The sequence below is a fragment of the Gambusia affinis genome, linkage group LG17 (genome assembly GCF_019740435.1).
Source record: "Gambusia affinis linkage group LG17, SWU_Gaff_1.0, whole genome shotgun sequence".
NCBI lineage: Eukaryota > Metazoa > Chordata > Actinopteri > Cyprinodontiformes > Poeciliidae > Gambusia > Gambusia affinis.
In genome coordinates, this window is record NC_057884.1 from 4,728,402 (window position 1) to 4,750,686 (window position 22,285).

Below are 22,285 nucleotides of genomic sequence, written 5' to 3' on the forward strand. Positions count from 1 at the left end.
CTAACAGAGGAGGCGGGCGGCAAATTTATAACCTCGGATACGTGCTGAGGACTTTCTCAGAAACATAAAATAATCGTGTGGTGTTCTCATATTCACTACCGAGGAAACAAGTAAGCCAAGCGACAGAGTCTGAAAAGGTTTAAAGAAAAAAAAAGAAAAAATCAACATTTCACTCCTGAAAAGCGACGTAGAGAAAATGGAACTAGAACTGTTTAAAGATTAAGCGAATACATGTGCACGACCATATGGTCTGTCTGACTGTTACTAAATAAATAATTCAGCAAATTGTGATCTAAAATCTCAAAAACCACTTTAGGTTTAAAGCTCTTTCTGGCCTAAAGAGACTAACAAGATTTGTAATGTGCCATTTTCTGTAGAGTTGCACAGTTCAAAATGTCAATAATCAAGAAGTTGTTCAGTTGGAAAGCTGAAGAACACCATGGAATCTAGCTAAGGCTTCTGTTTTTATTTTTTAACATTAAATTGATCGGATTTTTTTTATTTTTTTATTCTCATTTGATGAGGTTTTATTGCTTAAATATATTTATTTCTTTTATAATTTTGCTGAGGCTGCTACATTAGCCACTGCTGCCATGGAGAACATCATGCATTTGTTTTGTGACGCAACATAAAATGGTCAAAAAGATATTGGCTAAAAATTCATTAGAAAATAGATCACACACTGAAATGAAATAATCTTCATCGGGGTAGACTGAGAATGTGCATAGGATACGATGAAATGTGTCAACATCATTTTTGGAGCATTGCTGTGATGTAGCAAATTTTAATAACCTTTTCCTGGAATGTAAAAGTAGAAAATTGTCTTTGGAAAGGAAAAAGAAATTGTATACAAGCTGGGAAACAGTAAAAAAAAAAAAAGTAAACTTTATTCAATTACACAATGTAAACAATATATTAATCTGGCCTACCATATTTGTTCATTTTCATTCAATTTCACATTTTAGTTCTGCAAAATGAGAGAAGTTGGATCATCCAACAGCAACACAAAATAAAGGAACAGTACAAAGAAACAAAGCGACCTCCAACAAGTTCATATATATATATATATTTAAGTTCATGAAAACATTACTAATGTTCCCTGCTGTTAACATTCACAGTGAACAAAGTGCAAATAGGATCCTTCATAATGCCTCCATGTTGTCTCCATCTAAGCCCACGGCCCCCAGGCTCCGGTGGGGCCCGGGTCACATTTGGGGTCGTCGTCAGGGTAGTTTATGGGCAGCGCGGTTTTCTGGTGCGCTTGGAGTCTGGTGAGGAGGTAATCCACCACGCTGGGGAACTGGGCCGACACCTCGTTCCTCTCCTCGGGGTCTTTTTCCACGTCAAACAGCATGATGGGCTTCAGTGGGCCGAGCTTAGAGAGCCCGGAGTCTGACCCGTTGTGGCCGGGGCGGGGGAACCAAACCTCGCAGCCTGGGGAGGTAACGTGGTAAAGGAGAGTAGCACTCAGTCTTACCAAGTATTTTTGGTTTCTACTGTAAACATCTTAGTACACTTGAAATAAGATAAAACTAATGTACAAGTAACTTTTTTGTGAGAAATAGAATATTGACCTTGGTTTAAGGGAATGATTTCCTAATGTTGATTTTAAAAAAGTACTTATTCCACTGGCAGATTACGTCACTCATAACATGGGAAACATGCTTTGGTATAAGTGGAATAATCTGCCAATGAAACAAGTCCTTTTTTTCATAAATATTAAGGAATTATTTACTTAAAACAACCTCCTTTATGCCACTGAGACGTTATTTATTAGTCAATTGTACCTTCTTTCAAGTGTACCAACTAATTTGCACTAGAAACTAGACCAACAATACTTGGCAACACATTGTGTTTTTGCAGTGTGAGTTAAAATGAATTACGCTAAAGTTATATGCCAGATCCTCTCAATAAGCTTCAATATTTATACATTTTGGCTAATCGTAGCATCTTAGAAGCAAGTTGGCGTCTAAAGCCTTCCGATTGTCCTGAAGTTGCTAGTAAAGCAAGCTAGCATTAGCCTGACGTCGCGTGTTAGCTACGAAGCTACAATGGAGCTGGAGGACCTGCCAGGTTGTTACAATGTTTACAACACAAAGTCGTTCACTGTGGAACTGATCTTCACGTACGTTTCACTTCTAAACGTTTATAAAGACTGATGAGGTGTAGCTGAACTTATTTTATTTTTTTCCCCCCTCTTCAGTTGGAGGTGAAAAAAAATAATTGTTGTTCTTCTTGTAAACTGCTTTTTAATGAGTCGGCAGCTTGGACAGTTTCCTTACCAGCAAGGTTACAACAAGATGTTCTCACAGAACGGGACAGAAACAGAGGAAACCAGATTACAAAAGACACAATGTAAAAAAAAAAGAACAAACTCCCCCCAAAATATATATTTATAATAATATAAAACAGGTCAGTTAGAGTTTCCCCAAAAGTATTTTTTATTTGCCAGATGTCAGAAAAATGAGAAAGAGAGATTTGGTTAAATAAATATTTTCAATAAAAATACTGAAATGAAATTTCATAGTTTTCCAGAATCCTGCATGGCAAAAAATCCGGGACAAACTTCCAGAAAACTGGAAAACTGCTGGAACACTGAGTTCCACCTGAAGAGTTTACTTTGACAGTAACTGGAACATCGACCAACATATTTGCTGCGTATTGATGATTTTGTTTGACCAAAATCATCAATACTTGCTCGTTTTGCATGATGTTACTCTGGTGTAAAGCCCTTTGAACTACCTTGTTGCTGAAATTTGCTGTACAGATCGTTTAAGACATGTCAACTATGAAAATAAGCATCATTGTGCCAATATTTCAACCCACAAAGGGCTGAGTTTTCTACCAGAAATGAGCGAACATGAAAAGTAAATGCCAGAACAGACGCTCTAATTGTGTCCAACTTTCTGCCTTCGCTTAGACTAAACGTGTCATTACCGGCGACAAAGAACACTGACCTGGGTATCCAGTCAGCAGCTTCCAGTTTGAGGATCGGATGGCGGCGTGAATGGACACATTGAAGCCGGTCTTGGCCCAGCGGTCTTCAGCGACCCCCCGGGCCAGAGTGAACCGACTCTGCCTGCCAGGACCTGCGAGGAGAAGACAATGGAGCCGATACTTCACTTCGTCCACCTTCCAAAAACCAAAAAAAAAAAAACATTCAAAAAAACGCTGACCCAGAGGATATCAGACCACCGGCAGACACAAAGCCCCTTCTGTGGGTGTCTGTGTAAACCAGACGGGACGGAAGAACGGCACCGAAGCCTAGCGCATGCCTGAACGTCGCAGTCGGTATCGAATGAAGGCGTCAAAATAAATAGACTGAAAAGAAAAGGAAGAGGGCATGGGGTGGCGAAGAATCAGCAGAGGAACAGCGGGAGCAGGGTGGTTTAAAACAAACAAAACTAAAAGGATTCGCGTGTTATTTTTCCACAAAGCTAAGGACGTTTCGCTGAAAGAGTTTTTTCCTCCCAAAATACAACAGGAATATAGTAAAATAGTGCAGTGGGACGTTCTTTTTGGTCTTCTGGAGTTCACATCCTTCATCATGTCTTCATTTACCAAAACCAGGCCCGTCATCATAACAAAAATCTTTATGGACGATAAATTGTCCCAGAAGTTATTGCGATAAACGATATTATTGTTTTGAGACCACTGTCAATTAATGTGATGGTAATGGCATGATAGCACAAGAACACGTTCCCAAAGATCAACATGAACACGTAACACAGGAACTGGAAGACATTTTAAATATTCAACATAAATAAACAGAAAAGAACAAATAAACAAATTATGAAGTCTCTGTGAACAAGAAGTGTTAGTTGAGACCAGACTGAAACCTTTTGCCACCCAGTTTTGGTAGAAAAAGAGAAAAAGTATAAATCATGCAAATTATTCAACTAATTTTAAATTATCAGTGATTAATGCATTTATTTCGTATTGTGACAGGCCTAGCCAAAATTAAAGTTCGGCTGATTTTCCTCATCTTTGCATCCTTTGGCTAACAGTAGTATTTGAAAACGTATCAGTCAGGAGAGGGGTACAAAAAAAATCTGCCTTTGATTCACACAACGTTCATGTTCCTTTAAATGACAAATAAGGTGGATAACATTTTAAAAACAGGGACATCTTGGGTCTGTTTCTTCGCTCTTCTTCATTGTTTATAACGTAATTTTGAATTAACGGGTCGGGACTCATTTGCCAGCACTCAAAATCAAAGGACTTGGACTTGTGAGGCAACGTAATCGGATCGGGACATCCTCACACACACACAAGCACGCACACACACAAAACATCAATAAGCAATTACTTTTAATTGATAGGCCATCTTTGACGAGAGAATTTGTGATAGGCAGGATTTTCCTCAAACACGGAGCATTTAAACGTAGAAATCTGACAAACGGCGGCAATGTGGTCGACTCAGCACCAGTCTTCCACGCCTGCCAAGCACAATGAGTAATTCACCATGAGTATCCACAGATACGATGAAAAATTACAGCCATAGTCACCAGTTGGCAACACTTTCTCTGCTTTCACGAAGCAAGAGTCAATTATTTATCCTTGTATTGACGACGTCCAGGATTTTCTGGAACCTCCCGCCGTGAGCTTTCTCAGCCGATGGGGGGGGGAAAAAAAAAAGATATCTCCCAGAAACGGAGCACACATGTCTGTGATTTCCAAGAGGAGCGAAGGAAACCTGGCCTTGGGAGCCTTCCCGGGTTCATGCCGCTGCTGACCCCAACAATGTGCTCCTGATTAGGCAGATTTGCAAGTGATCTCAGCCTCCCGGCGCTGCGGGAGAAAAACAGAAAAAGAAAGCTCTTCCTCACGTTCTTTGCGTACGGACGACGCCGCAACCCACGCGAAGCCCGTCCACCGCAGCGACATAACTCCAGAGTCAAAACATTTCCGATCTCAGCGTTTCTGAACCACATGATAAAAGCTGCGACATTCACTTCTTCGCTCTTCGTTGCGCAAGTGACGTGCGGGCATCTTAATGGCTCTCGCATACATTCAGCTGCGCTGCTCAACGGGGAGAGGCCTGCGAACTAAACAGGCGCCGTTGCACAACGAGGTGGTATGTGCAGTGCCTTGCATAAGTATTCATAAGCCTTCAGTTTTGTTTTGTTTTTTTTCTCCTCTTTGTCACATTGCAACCACAAACCTTAATGTGTTTTCATTAGGATTTTAGGTGGCCGATAGACGCAAACAAGCCCATAATTTTAAAACACAAAAACGAAGAGTGAATCCAGCTGTGAAGGCCTCTGAGGTTTTCTGAAGAGCATCAGTGAACAGTAAGCTAAACAGAGCTAGTGCTGCGTTCAATTTGTAGTCTAAACTCAGAAATTCCCACTGCCCAATTGGAAAACACGACTGAAACGCCACCCAACGTGGGACCCCTAACTGGATCCTGACCCAGAATATTTAAGGTCAACTTTAGGGCTCAATATAGTTCTGTTGTAAACTAACATGTTAGTGATCAAGTAATCTATCGATTATTCTTACAATTGATTGAGTAATCACGATAAAAAAAATTATAAAGTAAAATACTGGTAAATCTAACATAACACCAGTGTTACTATCAAATACCAACATCAGTCCAATTGTTCATATTTGAACTTCCCTAGCAATAACTTCTCTGTAGTTTAGGAAATTAACCTGTAATAATAGCTCACTTTCTAAGTTAACCTGAAGAAAAGTTCTAAAAAAAATCTGAAATTATATTAAATTTAGTAACAGAGGCATGCTCACAAATACGCTTATTTAAAGAAAAAAGGTGTCTACTCCAGCTTTTCGTTTATGTATTCATCTCCAGTCAGTTTACCTTCCCCAAACATTTATAGCTTTTCTGTTCATGTTGGCGAGGAAATTTGGCTCCTTGGTTCGTCACAGAAGCTCACCTACCAGCTCTGCACCAGCACCCTTTTATTGAGACCGGGATGATATGAAATTCAATTTCCGGTTCGTCCATAAAGCCATGGTTACACTATAAGTATCAACTACACAACAGCTGTTCACCTGTACAAATACACCTGCAGAGCTCTTCCCTGCTGTTCGCTCTGAGCCGCCACCAGGCAGCAGCTCTGGGAGGAGAAAAGCTGCCGTACATCAAGCATTGCGCCAGTCATTCTAAGGATGTTTACTGGTCCCCCGAAAAACAATAAAGAGCGAACGTGAAAATGCTGGTAACCCTTAGCTTTCATCGACAACTCAGGCAGAAGTGAGAGCGCTGTGCAACGCGAATATTAACCCGGCCGGAACACGATGCGCTAAATAATTAAACATAATTTAACGAAGCTTCGAGGCAGATACATTTTCCTCGAGGAATTTTCATAATTCATAATTGAATCACTCGAATCGTTTCAGACCTACTTCAACATGGCCGCTTCTCGCATCAATAGTAATGTGTGTTGGAGGCATGTTTTATTTTACAAGACACACTAGTAAGAGTAAAATCAATGTTACCGTAATGTCCGGACTATTAAGAGCACCTGAATATAAGCTGCACCACCTATCAAAGTTCTGTCCAAATTTGGTCTGTGATCAAAGACTCTTTCTGTCTGAGCTGGGGTTTCTGCTGATTTCACCAACTCAAATTTAAGACCTCCTTAAGACCATTATGAATGAAATTTAAGACCTGCATCACGACAAATGTACAAAGGAAAATTGCGAAGAGGCAAACTGTATTGGTTGACAACAGAAGTGAGCAAACCAAGTCCTGCTGATAAACTTTGCACTCACACATAATAGATGTAAAACGGCGAGGTAATTAGCTAGTAGGAGTAAATTAGCAGCTAACTAGCAGTTAGCTGCTAACTAGCCGGAGTGAACGCATGGTAAAGTTGTGAGTAACAGTAAAGTTCCGCAAGAAAAAAGAAAACTACATAGAATACATGCAATTAAATAGTCCTGCCACAACAAAATTTAAGACCTGTGATGAACGTAATCAATGCCAATTTATTGTTTTTCAATGGACTTAAGACATTTTAAGACCTTAATGAATTTAAGACTCTTTAAGGCTCAGCGGACACAATGTAAGCAAACTGAGCTTGAGCTATATTGCAAAAAAAAAAAAAAAACCACGTCATAACGATTGTCTCCAGATGTGGAAAAACTGGTAGAACCCAAACACTTGCGCCTGCGGCTGCAGTGAGACGGTTCTGGAAAGTATCGACACAGGAGGACTCAACAGAAATGCCCTCCAACCTCCTGAGATTTTTGTTTCTCAAAGTATCTGAGGCCCATTTATCATTTTCTTCCACCTCACAACGATGCAGACCGACTTTTGTGTTGGACTGTCACGTACCGTTCCAATAAAATACATTAGCCCTCGAAACAAAATTCAAGAGGAATAAACACTTTTTTTTGTGCAAGCAGGTGGGAACATCAATTATGTGAGCTTTACTGGATTTGATTTGTTTCCTGGTGCTCGAGCTCTCGCTAATTTAAGGAATTTGGGCCTCCAACGCTTTTCCCCACATGTCCACGTGTTAAAATCATTCCACGGATGAGCTCGGGAAGACGATACGCTCTTCCAGACCACGGCAGACGCTCCGCGAGAGGAGGAGCGAGTAGAGCGAGGCATATTTAGAATCAGAGAAACAGCTAGAGGGGGGAAAAGCTGAAGAGCTTTGTAGGGAAATCTGGGGGTGTTATAAGACTTGGGTCAAGTCCAAGACTTCTCTCCCCACACCAATTCCTTTGTGCCTCTCCCAACAATCGAGAGCTTCGGGGACCCCTCTGTGACACATTTAGTCGACATCCCCTGCGAGAGCAACAGGAAAAGGAATTTTTTTTCAAAGCCAACTTGAAAGGAGGAAAGTATGTCGGGGGTTGAGGGGGGAAATAGAGCCCTTTTCATGAATTAAACCCAAAAAACTCAAAAGAATGGCAAGTGACTGAGAGGAAAAAGGGGAAGGAACTCGGAGTGAGAAGCAGCCTCAATAGGAGAGGAATCCCAAAACCAGCAAGGCTAAGAAAGGGAGACTTGTTGTCGGTTTGGTGGCTGACAAAGATTTCAACATGACACACGATGGCGTAAGTTTGTAAAGCTGTAGTGTTGCTCTTCGCCGCCTCCTCTTGTCTCTGTGATTTATATAGTAATGGTCACCAGTAAACTCTGAGGAGAATCAAAGTTTACTGGTGGGATTTGGCTCCATAAAACGGTTGTGTCTCGAAAACCGGCGACGTCAGCAGCCGGACTTTCAACATTTTGTTCATCCGAACTCCGGCTAATTACCATATACACTTGCTTTTGTAGTTTCGCCCGATTCGAGAGGTCAGGAGTTCAAGCTTCCCGCCCAAATCTTTGGAGATTATCAATCCAGAATGCAACAGAAAAAGAAAAAATTCTCTTTTACATGTGAAGATTTGAAAATTTTTGGATGCAAGTAGAATTTGAAACCAAGAACCTTTAAGCAGGTATTAAACATACTTTTGATTTAAAATTATTTTTATTGGGCTGATGTAATATTCAAATTTTTAATGTCTAGTTTTCACTTGTAAGTGAAAAATAAAGAGAAATGAAGGCATTAAAACATAAGTTTTGTCTAATTATGCTATCTATATATATATATACATATATATATGGTGTTGGAGTTACTGAAATAAATTTAATTTTCAATAATCATCTAATTTATTGAACACTAAATGGGTGTGTAGTGGCAGAATTATGCTGTGGGGGTGGGGGACACTTTTCTTCATTAGGGACAGTGAAGCTAGTCAAAGTTAATGGAAAGTAGAGCCACAGGTAGAATTGAATGATTTTGAGCAAGTGTTAGAATGGCCCAGTCAAAGTCCAGACCTGTATACAATCAAGGATCTGTGGAAAATTGTTATTTGGAGGCCCTTTGACTGATGTTGGTGCTAGTTTGTAAACAAGAATGGACAAGAAAGTTCATACAAGAACAAGAATGCTACACTTCCTTGTATTGGGATTTAACAACATATTGTAAAGTCCCATTATGTTGAAGTGAGTGGTTTTTGACTGAAAGACTGTGGGAAAAAGTTCAGACATGAAAACTTTTGGCACTGCTACTTTCTTCATCTGTAAAGCCAAGGAAAACTCTGTTGCTAAGCTACTAGATTTCCAACCTTCAAACCCTGCTTTCCAAAAAGGCCCAAACAAATGTTCCCCCTAATCCCTTGTTTTCCACAAGCCGCTCGAAAACAGCCGCGTGTCAAAACAGCTCGGCGAGATATACTGGTGTGGGTGTGTTGTTCAAATTACAATCCGCAACGCAGAGCTGAGGTCACAGGAAGAGACTCGCCACCACATTTTAAAAACACTGCGCTCCGGTTCATAAAGCTGTCACCACGTATGTTACAATGATTGCGAGTTAAGGGCTAAAACTATGGGATTCACACCATTAAGTAGTGCACAAACCATAACCATCTACTTCCTGTCCCAGCAGCCAGCGTGTGGAATGTCGAGGTGGGGTAAACCCTGGATGTGTTTGCTAAATTTTCACCTCACTTAGCTTCGCCAGCGTGCAACATTCATTTTGGATAAACAAGGAAAGCATCTTTAGTGAGGGAACTCATTAAAGGCAGCTAGCAGGGCGGCTTCAGTTTGACTAGCTAGCTATTAGCTTTCCTCAAGGTTCCCACGTTCCAGAATGTTCCAGGCTAAAATTATCCAGAGTTCCAGTCCGAAAATTTCTAACTAGAACTTGAGGTTTGGTAGAAACATTTATCTAAATTTAATATTTCATTTGACAGAGCTGCTTGCAACATTCATTTTGGATAAACATGGACAGCATCTTTAATGAGGAAACTGATGCAGCTAACTACATAGCTAGCTATTAACTATTAAATTAGCTAATAGCTAACTATTAAATCACATTAGTTGCCTCATGTCAGCTAGTAGCTAGCTACGGCTAGTAGGTAGTATCTACTACTAGCTACTAGACAGCTAGTAGCAAGCTACGGCTAGTAGGTAGTATCTACTACTAGCTACTAGACAGCTAGTAGCAAGCTACGGCTAGTAGGTAGTATCTACTACTAGCTACTAGACAGCTAGTAGCAAGCTACGGCTAGTAGGTAGTATCTACTACTAGCTACTAGACAGCTAGTAGCTAGCTACGGCTAGTAGGTAGTATCTACTACTAGCTACTAGACAGCTAGTAGCTAGCTATTAACATTCCTCAAGTTTCCTACATTCCAGAATGTTCCAGGCTAAAATTATCCAGAGTTCCAGTCCAAAAATGTTCTAGCTGGAACTCAAGATTTGATAGAAAGATTTTAAATATTTTATCTAAATAAAATGTTTTTTTTGATAGAGATTTAAAAAAAACAAAAAAAAAACATTCAAGTTATAGCAATGCAATGTATTGTGGTGACACTAAACCTTAGATTCAAATTAGTGACGTTTTGGTGTATAAGTAAAGAAAAATTAGACAAAATACGCATGACTGGATTGTTCTTAAAATCCCAATAAAAGGATCGACGAGCCTTTGGTCTGATCTGAATGTCAAAGTTCTCTCACAGCATTTCTATCATAACGCATCTGTTACAAACTTAGCTAAAAATCTAATTTCCTTTTTTTTCTGCAAAACTTTTTTGTAGATATGATTCACATCTTTTCCTCCACTGAGGAACACCCCTACTGTGGCACATCAGATTTTAGAACAAAAAAAAAGGTAATAAAGAAAAAAAAGCATGCTATTTTTAAATGTCGAACATGAAGGTCCAGTCTTCACCTCAAAGTCAGAAATAGCCGCCACAGACCAGAGAGTCCCATTAAGCCCTCAGAGATGGAGGTGGTGGTTGGGTTCACAAATTATTAAGTGGTTAAGGCAGGAGTCCACCCCTCTGTGTTTCCAGTGTGTCCTCAGTCACATGACCCGCTTCCAGGAATCCTCCCTGCAATCAGAGGTTAAACAACGCACGCAGCACCCAGCTCTAAAAACCAGCACTTCAGCACTGCTGGCTGATAACAATGACCAATCACAACTTCAGCTGACCGAATAGCAACAAGCAGAGGCTCCAACAAAGCGTGAAGATGAAACGTGTATCTCTTTCAAAGAATCTTTTTTTTTTTCTTTCTCAAAAACAAGAACAAGACATCCTCTGGTAGTGAACCAGAGGCAGCAGTATTTAGTTTTTGTCACAAAGTCACAAACGTCTGTGTATTTCACTAGGACGTTATGCAACAGACGGAGGACAAGATCACACAGTTTTCAAACATTGTTTCTTTGCAAATAAAATGTCTGAAAAAGGGAGAATGTATTCATCCTCCGAGTCAATACTGAGCTGTGATGTAACTATGGGTCGTTCGGCTTCTTCTTGCAGTGATTGTGATATTTTATTAATCATGGCGGCCTAAAGTTACTGATGTTGCGGCAGTCTTTTAAAAGAAAGTTGCACATTTTTTTAAAGCTTTATTTATGCCATTACGTGGTCTCGCAAAAAAGTTGGAATTGCTGCACATTACCTTCCCCCCGAAAAAAAGACAGGATTTTTAACACAGTTAATATGAAAAGTGCAAATAGCATTCTCAAGTACCTTTTTGAAGTAGCACCAACAAATAAAACAATTTCCTGAGGAGTTGTCAAAGTGCAAAGAAAATAATCCATACTGGTCATGGATGTTAGCATGAACCGGTACATAACACAGTACAAGCAAATCCTGTGTTTTAGGATTTGCTTGAAGTAAAATGTTCAACTATTTTACTTCTCAAAATGGTTGATGCAAAACAAAACAAAAAAAAAACGACAAAGGTAACCATCTAGCATCACACAGGCTTCCATCTTGCAGGTTTGGTTTTCAAGAGGTGCTGTGAAACAGGAAGTTAAAGTTTATTTGAAGGGGTCTTCATGAGTGTTTATGACTGTTGTCATGAAGTGACACTTTTAATGCAGACGTGCATTAAAAGTGTCTGCTTAGCACTATTTGGTGAGTAATTAGATGTTTGTGCAAAGTTGCGTTAAAACCTACATTAACGGTCCATTAATAGAATCAACTTTGCATTAAACAAATGACACTTCATGACAACAGTCATAAACATTCATAAAGACTCGTTCATGTTCGCAACAGGTGTTATGGGGCTAATGGGCACTGGTCAAAATTCAGCTGAGTTGCACTGATGGGTCAGAAAAGAAGGAAATGCAGCAAACATTAGGGTGATTGGTCAGATTTGCGGAAAAGTTGCCATGACTGGTGAAAACGGCAAGTCAGCGCAAAATTTGCGAACGCCGAGTGAATTTGGGTTAATATTTGCGATCGCAACATTGCGACATCCTGGATGATTCTCATCTTTATTTAAACTTCACAACTTTATTCCTGTGAAAACAAGGACTCTACTCTATCGTTCTCATTCCCTTTCACAACTCTGCCCAAAATGTTCACAGTCTTCTTTTAAATACTAAAGTTATGTTTTTGTTAGTTTGTTTTTTTGGGACAAAAATACAGTCCACAAACACACCGAACGTCCTCTAATCTACAAACAAGCTTAGAGCAAACGTATTTCTGTGCACTGGAAAAAGGCTCTGTCTAATATTACACAACGACATGCTTCGGGATCTGCTGCGCGAATCCAAACCCAAACAAAGTTCCTTTGATCTTCCTGCCCATGCTGGGAGGACCGAAAACAGCAGATGTACAGCGGCAGACGAGGAAGAAACACGCATCCCGCACAGCGCGAACACGGGAGGGGAAAAGACGCCGACAGGAGGTTTCCATCTTCTCGGGCTTTATCAAGCCGCTGGCCGTCGCCCAGGGATGAATCACGACTTGGACAGCTTGAAACGGGCCAGCGAAGGTATTCTCCCACAGTTCAGGGATGCTCATGGTAGGTAAATTAGACGCTGTAAATTTCGGTTCTCCACGGAATCCAGCAACCTGACGAAACCTATTCGAGCTGCGAGATTTACAGCACGGCAGGGAGATATTCTTTAGAATCCTGATACCTGTCATATTCACTGTGATGTAGATCACCGCTGGGCTCTTTTCACATCCGCATGAGAACGAACCAGGTCTTTCGAGATGATTTTTTTTTTGGTTACCAAACGCAGAATAGCTCATGTCTCAAAATCGCTCTTTTTAACCTAAATTATCACCACATTAAAAAACTAAAAAGAAAAAAAAAAGACAAACATCACCTCAATTAATTTATATCCTATGTGTATTTTGTAGCGAACTGTGCATTGCTGTTAAGTAAAACATAACTTCAACCCTTCATTCTCCCATATAAAAAACAAATAAAGAAAACACATCAATAAAAAAAAACTGAAATATGTAGCAGCACCCATAGACACAAGTAAATATCTAATTTTGTAACTGCATAAGCTGCAGGGTTTAGCTAATATTAGCATTTAGCTTTATCCTGTTTAACGTTCTACTGTTGATTTTAGACAATGTCCAATTTTAGGGTGTCTTCATGAGTGCCCAAATGTTCATCGATTTGGAAAGTTCGGCTAATGCTACTTTAATCATCTTTGAGGTGGATAAAGACAACACTATTGTCTTTATGACTTAACATTACCTTTGACTAGAGTGTGGCAAATTTGAACACAATGTACGAACACCATTCTCATTCATTTTTTGCTGAGTTTTTCACATCCCTAAGGCTTGCTAGGCTAGCATGTCTGGAGCTATTAGCATGTACCTGCTAATACAAAACTACTCTCCTTATAAGGTTGTAGATATAATGCTACACTATGATTGCTTTTTGAAAACATTTTTTTTCCCTTTGTTGTGAAAAATATCTGTCTGCACAATCAATAAAAAACATGACAAAGTAGTACCTACGATACGACAGCAGGAGGCGATAAAGTCAACAACAAAGTCAAAACAACAAAGATCTGAGCGACTAAAGCGGGCTTAGCTGCAGCCTGTTTACCAAGATGTTTACCCTTTCCTCAAATTCATGAACTCTTTTAGCTTAGAATTAAAGTTTAAAGGGAAAAAACAAAGGAAGTCTGTGGAAAAAATTTGTTTATTGCTTTGTAATTCTTGTGGCTTCTAGCAGGGAAAGTACTTGTGCGCAAGTAGGAAAATGGGACCCTTATGTCAATGTTTCCAATAATCGATCGCCAAATATTCAGCGTAGGTGTGCACAACACACACACATTTTTTTATTTTTTTTTATTTCCCCTTAGGGAAGCATTTTTCTCAGCTCTGCAAAAAAAAAAAAATATCTTTGTTGAAAGGGGGTCAGGGCTCCTATAAACACACAAAGACCTGAATTTTTCAAATTCATACTTTTTAAGTTGCCCACAGTATTCAGGGGCTTTTTACGCCATTCGGGAAAGGCAGGTGTTTTAAACAATTAGAATATTGGAAAAAAACGAACAATCAAGGAGCCAAGACCAAGTGCTTCCCTACTGCACAACATGCTAAAAGTGCCACGTTGTACTACTTTTAGTACAACATGCTAAAAGTACAGAGTTGGCTCAATTTTTTACAATAAAATGAAAAAAATAAGTTGGCTTTCTCATTCTTAAATGTATGGATTTATTTTTTTTAGACCAAAACAAAAACAACAGTTTGTTCAGACAATGGGTTTTCATAATTGGTCCAGACGGAAGAAGGAACTTACATGGAGCGAGGTCAGAATACAAAGGGTCGATGTTGTGCAGCAGCTCCTGCCTGGGCGAGGCAAAGCCTTTGCTGCAAAAAAAAATAGAAGAAAAAGGAAGAAAAAAAGAAAAGGGGGGGGGCGTTACTGTTGAACACATGGACACACACACACACACAAACACACACTCAGAGGGATGGTGACGTCTGACTCATGCACAGCGAAAACCCCGCTGGGATCTGTAAATGTGAACCAGCTGGTTGCCGCTTGCCAGGTTCTGACCGCACTCCACCGCCGGGAAAACTCTCCCCTCGCGTTCACCACACGCTCTGATAACACAACTAAAATAACTCTGGCTCTTCTGCTGCCTCCTGCTCGGTTCCTGTCCTGCCGTCAGTGGACAGGTCGGCCTCTTGGAGGCGAGTGGAGGTGTACTCGTTGTCGTGGAGCTCCAACATGTGGCGGTGTGCCGTTTCGGTCCATCAGATAGCCAATAAATGATCAGGATTGCATGTCAGGTGGCAAAACTATTTGTCTAGTTTTTACTTTTATTGTCTGTTCGAAATTAATCAATAACAATACATATCGCTTAGGACACATGGTCAACATCAATAAATAATACGCCTGAAAGAATGTTGAATAATTACACTGAACTCCGATCCAGAACCACACAGCATTCTGGGAAATGTGAGCAGAGGAAACGGCTTTAGCTTATCAACCTCTCCAAACTAGCTAAGCACGGTTGGTGGCATCAACTAACTCACTTACTCTTTGGTTACCTAGCAACAACCTGTTGAGTGACTGGCACAGCAGCAGGTTCATGTTTTCCCACCGTCTGTTTAAAAATAAACGACGACGATGTGGAGTGAAAACTGTGGATGAAACAGGAAAGGCCACGCCCCAAATACTTAAAACAAAATTATTTATGTCGACTGATTTGAAAGTCTTATATTGCGATATGTTTTTCAGCCCTAAAATAAGCCGAGGGCAGACGCAGCTCCTTGAACTGAACAAGGTCGCTACTGCCTGGTTTGGGGCAAAAACAAGGGAATTTTGAAAGCGGGGCAAATACTTTTTCACAGGACTGCAGCGTGTCGGTCAGACGGGACTCGCTGACAGTTTGCCAAACTCACAAGTTGTGAGTCTGCGGTCTGCGAGCGGCCGCATGTGACCCCTCCAAACTGTAATCCCTCCTTTACAAAGTTCCATAACACACAGGGGAAGAAAAACCCCATCCAGCTACAAAAGTAATTCAATCGATTAGCTCTGTTGACGCGGCGTCCGCATGAAAAGATCTGCTCTGAAACCAACTGACAGCAGAACATCGCAGGAAGTGAGGAGGAGGACAGATTTGTGTGTGAATGAATGATGGAACTTCCTCCATTTTCTGCTCGCATTGCCACGGTAACAAACACAGATCCAGGTTTAGGGAAGCAGATGGAGGGACAGCACCTGATGGCCTTCCACACGTTGAAGCCGTCCAGAGGCTTTGTGCCGCTGGTGCTGCCTCCCGCCAGGCCGACCAGGGTGGGCAGCCAATCGGAGACGTGGATGAGCTCCCGGCTGACGGTTCCGGGTTTTTCCAGCAGGGGGCCGGCAACGAACCCCACTCCCCGCACGCCTCCCTCCCACAGCGACAGCTTCCTTCCACGCAGCGGCCAGTTGCTGCCACCGTACACCGTCTGACCCCCGTTATCTGGCGGAGAAAAATAGAGAAATCTGGTTTTTAAAAAAAAAGTAGATTTCAGCTTCAAAGCCTTCGCAAAAGTCTTCATACCTGTTTAAGTTTTAATGTTATGCTAAAAACCACACATTTGGATGTGTTTTATTAGTGTTGTATTTTTTGCTTTTATTGTGAAGTTGAAAGAAAATTCATTATTTTTGTAGTAAAAATCATAAGTGCACTGTCACGATAAATTGTGATAGACGATAAATTATCCCAAATATTATTGCGACAGACGATAATATTGTCGTCTTGAGACTATTTTGAGGCATAATGATGAAAGTAGCTGGAGACAGGCACCAGCACCCTCACAAATCCCACCAGGGAAAAAGATGTTTAAAAATAAAATAGAATAAGAGACGGACGGAATAAAACAAAACAACAGAAACAATAAATAAAACAGATTATGAAACGTATCATTAGGTTCAGACAGGCAAAAGTGCCAGTTGGGACTTAAATAGACAATAAAAGTGCAAACTAACTACTTTGTCAAATGTTTGCGACATTTTTTAAAATGCCGGCTTTTCAACAACAGTAAAGGTCGATACCTCTTTAGAGATCAAACAGACTTCACAAGCAAGCAAGGAAGTGGAAATTATCTCACTTCATTTTATTGATTTATGCTACCTTTTATCTCAATTTTTATATTCTTGATTGTATATTTGGCTCTTTGTGACTCATTTGTGATTTTAATGTCTGTAGTATGTAGACGCTGGCTATTCAGACAAGTCCCTCGCATGCCGATTCTGATTTGTTTTATTTTTTTGTAGCACACAGGCTGTCATCATCCAATTACGTGGGTCTGGTATAAACACACTTCCCCAGTCAAGGATCCCCTTTCAGTAGCGGGGTGCCATGCGAGTCCAGGAAGTAGCCTGTGTCAAACTGTTCTGGAAAAACTCTCTCCTTAATGCCTTTCCAAGCTGCTCTGGCGCTCTGCGGACCTGTTCGCTCTGTTCCTCCGCGCCGGTCTGGCCCCGGCTCTCCCTCGCCCAGAGAGGCGGACGTTTTACAGTAAGACGGCAGAGCGAGTTCAGGGCTCATTTACTTCCTGTTAGTCATGACACACGGGAGCCAAGCACAACAGCTCGACCGGGGAGATGGATAAAACTTTCCAGGAAGTGTTTCATGAAGTATAAAAGCTTGCATCACTGATTATTGACACACTGCAATGTGTGTGTGGGTGTTTTTTTTTTATTTTTTATTACTGTAAGCATTTGCAGTGTTTCCGACCAGCAGTGAGGCGCTGCTGCTTTCAGAGCCAACCAAATGGGTGGAAGAAATAATGAAATGGGACCACCTACTGCATCCAACCTCACATTTTCACTATCAAAGCATTGTTCCTGTTTTCTAATTAGCCATTAAAAAGCATGAACGCCACTAAAAATAACCCTCTAAGTGGTTGCCTCCTTCACATGCTAACCATTAGATGTTCCACATGTGGAAAACTGCGAGCGGCCACATGTTTAGATGACCAGATGATGTTCTCGCATACATTTCTTTCAGATGGAGAACTGTCAAAAGGCCAGAGACTTTGGCTGGCCCCAAGAAGTGCAGCGGCATGCTGCCCTCTAGTGGGACATCAGGATATTAAAGATAAGAACAGGTTAAGATCAGCTTGATTTTTCTTCTCTTATTTTTTTTTTTTTTGGCAAGTGTGCAAATATTTTAGTCTCTAGATGTGCAAAACTATCTATCTATCTATCTATCTATCTATCTATCTATCTATTGTTGGGATTATTTGTGTCGTTGATTTTCTGCACGTGTGATCACATGGTTCCGATTCATCGATAATACATATAGATTAACACTATCTATCTATCTATCTATCTATCTATCTATCTATCTATCTATCTATCTATCTATCTATCTATCTATCTATCTATCTATCTATCTATCTATCTATCTGATCAGAGGTCAGCCAATTGTAGCTCTAGAGCTGCAAGTGTCTTTTTGGATAGCTTTGATAACTTTGACTAAAAATGAACAGGAACCAGATATTGTTTTTAAATGGAAATATAATAACAAATGTAGGTTTTTCCATTTTTTTCTTTTAACATTTGCATTGTATTTTCACAATTAATGACAATAAAAGCACCACATGCTTTTACATTTCTGTCCTTGTTATTAGGTTGGAGTCTATGTACTAAAAAAGAAATCCATCGTCTTTCACGTTTATTTTAAGTACTGCAATTAGAAGCAAAATGCTGGTTCTTTAAAAGTGACGAGAAAATTTCAAGATATTTGTCTAAAATTTTTCTCTTTTTTTTGTTTTTTCAATAATTGTGCAACATCTGTGAGTTTTATTTCACTGTCCTGACGACAAAATGGCTCTGTAGGTGGTAAAGATTACAGACCGTTATGTTATGAATCTGTATTACACTGTAGTAAAGGTAAAATAATGGCTGTTTTTGTTGGGGGTTTTTAACACAATTGCTAGAAAGTGTGGTGTGTATTTGTGTTTGGTTCTGTAGGTTAGCGTATGGTTGTGTACCTGTGGAGAACACCAGGACCGTGTTGTTCCAAAGTCCATCCTGCTGCAAAGCCCGGCTGATGTTGCCCACAGCCTCGTCCATGGCCGACACCATGCCGGCGTACAGCCTGCGATGACGGTCCTCAATGAAACTGTAGGGGGCCAAGTACCGCTCCGGTACCTGCAGGGGTGAATGAACCGCCTGCAGCGCCAGGTACAGGAACAGGGGCTGAGACAACAGAGGGAAAAAAAAAAAGAATGTTTCATATACAAGGCCGGGAAACTAAAAAAAAAAAAAAAAAAAAAAAAGATGTGTTTGTGCGTCACCTTGCTGGAGTTGTGTTTCTTGATGACACTGACGGCTCTCTGACTGAACAGCTCAGTGGAATAGTCTCCTTTATACGCGGTGGCCACCTCTTCCCCGTCCCTGAGGTCCAGCGCGCAGCGCGTCAGGTTCAGAGCAGCGATGTCATAGCAACGCTCGTGAGTGAAGTAATCCTCACTTCCCGTCAGGTAACCTGCGACGCAAAAGTTACAACTTCAAACCTGCATCCATGAAACTTCCCTCCCCAAAATCACTTCCTTACTAGTATTTGTGTTACAGTATCATCATATTATGCTACATATGTTTACAATGTTGAGGTGATTTGAGGAACTTCGGCTAACACAAATGCAGTTTGCGGAGATATTGCGATTTATTCGACTGTTATATCCACTCCGACCACCAGATGTCAGTGACACACAAAACCCTAAGAAGGTGGCGCATCGTTTGGTTCTGCACACCTGAATCCGTTGGTGGCTCATTACCAGGCCTCAGCAGAGCTTCAAGTAGGGTTGTCACCTTTCAGAAATCAAAATAAGGGACGCCCACCAGAACTGTACTCCAATCAGAGTAGCATCCCTTCAACACGTTGATACTTAAGTAGATTTACTTAAGCTTTAATGAAGTAGGTGTAGAATGTATTTGGTAAAAATCCACTCCAGTACTTAATAATTGATCAAAACACTTGATTTAATATTCAAAATGTGTCCTCAGACAGCCCAAAATATAAAAATTATGAGAACATTCTGGTATTTTTAATAGTATTACCAAAATATTTGTGCAAATAAGCAGTTAGGTTTGGAGGCCGTAGCGTTCCGGATGGGGAGTCCTTTATCTCCCGCCACGACAATTTAGCTGACCTTAACACAGTCATTAATAATTCAATATTTCCGTTATGTATTATCTGACTCTGGAGGATCTTTAATTTTGAAAATCCTTTAACCGGATTCTCTCGGTTACATCTTGCACGCCAATATTGAGCCCACAAGCAGCAAAATGAGTTAGAAACTGATCGGATGTCTTCGGAAACTTTCTTTGGGAAGGGGGAAAGGCCCAGCATGCTAGTTTGTTCAATCTCCACGCCACTGCTTTCTGATGCCATTGCTTCTCTCACTGGACAATTGTCCCATAAATATTGTTTTATGGGACACTAAAAAACCCACACTCAAGCCAGACCCTGTTTTTTTCTTTTATTTCTTCAATTCATACATGGAAGCTGATATAAAAATGAAATATTCTCCCATGCAGGATTTTTATCATTTAATACAAACCAAAGTAAGTGTCAAAGCCGCGGCGCGTGGGCAGGCAGTCCTTCTTGTACATGCCCAGGTGCCACTTGCCCACCATGTGCGTGTCGTAGCCCGCCTCCTTCAGCAGCTGAGGCAGCAGTTTCTCATCCAGAGGGACGCAGTACGGCTGGCACGGCCAGATGATCTGGTGCTGCATTCCTGTGTGGATCTGAGGGGGTGGAAGGTAACCGGACAGTTAGGAAACAGATGGAAAAAGCGGAAAAGGCTATTTGCAAAACTGGCAAAGAGGGAACTGGCAGCCTGTGATGTGGTAGAAATTAAGCAAAAAAAAAAAGAAAAGTTGCAAAATTAATGTCAACATTGCTTCCGTTTCTAAAATTACGTCTATAACCTTGACATCTCGACCTAAGCACTTTAATCATCTTGTTACTTGGATGGTTAAAATGGCAGTAAAGGCAACACCTCCTCATATTTTTTTAAAATTACTCTGACCTTGTCATCAAATGAATCAGTTGTCCGCCATTTCAACAACAGAAACGTAAAGCTTAAAAACTCAGTTTAAGTTAATATTTTACAATATTATACAGTGTTTTCTTTTGATGAGGTCAAAAATTCAGCATGTTTAAATGTAGGGTTTTATTTGGTAAATGTCAAGAAAAAAAAATCATTTTTCATTCAGAAAAAATGTTTGATGTAGAACTAGTTCCTGAAAGTATATGTAGATTAGGACAACTATTTTTAGTTGGTAATTTCTTAGTTTTTTAAAAGTCATTAACCCTAAAACACAATAAAGGTATTTGTTTAACTATAACAATTCAGCAAAACGTAATTTTTGAAGATTTCAGTCTAATGGAATCAGATTGAATGATGGCCCTAATCTAGCTCCATATAAATAAACTAATTGTTTTGATGTGCATATTTGAGATCTGTGCACTTCTGGGTGTGAAACAGCAGAACTGTCCCCTGTACTCGGGTCTCACCTGGTACCTCCCGGTCATGAGCTGGTTCCTGGATGGGGTACACACCGGCTGGACATAGTAGTTCTCCAAGCGGACCCCTTGAGCCGACAGTCTGTCCAGGTTTGGCGTCCTGATTTCTGAGCTGTGATAGCCCACATCGTACCAGCCCAAGTCATCGGCCAGGATGAAAACGATGTGAGGCGGCCGAACTGCTGAAACCAGCCCGGTCAAGACAGACAGGAGCCCCGCAGCGAGGATCCAGAAAGCCGCCTGACTTTTACCGCCCCGCGTCATTTCTAGCTCAGCAGCGGCGCTGCTTTTAGTGTAAACAAGGAAGTTCCTGCGGCCGCTTTCGGGGAAGGAAACAAGCTGAAGTAGCCGTTCCGGCGAGACGGAGCAGTGGTTTAATACAAGAAAACAGGAAGTGAATCCATTTTGTTTTTTCAAAATTTAGCACTACGGTGTGTAAATATACTAACAGCGTTAGCAGTCAACACGCACGCAGAACTCATTTTCCCATTTCCGCGAATTAAAAACACTGCCTTGGCTGCGACAGCCAATCAGAAGGCGGAAAATAAATAGCGTCACACCGTACGCGGAAGTCTAATTTGTAGCAAAGATGAAAAGAATATGATATAATATGTTGTAATAATAATAATAATTAATAATAATAATTTTTTATTATTAATATCTTATTAATGGTATTATTACTGTTATCACCAGAAAAAGAATTATTTATATATATATATATATATATATATATATATATATATTTTTATATATATATATATATATAAAGTTATTGTTATCATTGTGACTTTACAACATTTCTTATAAATGGAAGGGTTTAAATAAATGCTTGGATTCATAATGATGTAATACATGATTGTTTAATAAATTACAGTATTGGAAATCTGACATTATAATAGAAACAATTACTTTCTGAATGTATGTGTTTCCAGTTTGATTTAAATTGTGACAAACATATTTATTTGATTAAACCACAATGGCACATTTTGGCCTGATAAACCCATTTTTTA

General features: G+C 40.4%; 1 protein-coding gene across 1 annotated transcript; it reads right to left on the reverse strand.

Moving 5' to 3' along the window:
• Positions 1–869: 869 nt before the first annotated feature.
• Positions 870–21,804, reverse strand: arsb (arylsulfatase B). Its single transcript, XM_044096062.1, has 8 exons — positions 21,267–21,804; positions 20,308–20,494; positions 19,042–19,232; positions 18,736–18,943; positions 15,971–16,214; positions 14,540–14,610; positions 2,958–3,089; positions 870–1,434 (listed from the first exon to the last, which is right to left on the reverse strand). Exons 1-8 carry the CDS (start codon positions 21,537–21,539, stop codon positions 1,169–1,171), a joined length of 1,572 nt encoding a protein of 523 aa, XP_043951997.1. The 5' UTR covers positions 21,540–21,804; the 3' UTR covers positions 870–1,168.
• Positions 21,805–22,285: the final 481 nt, after the last annotated feature.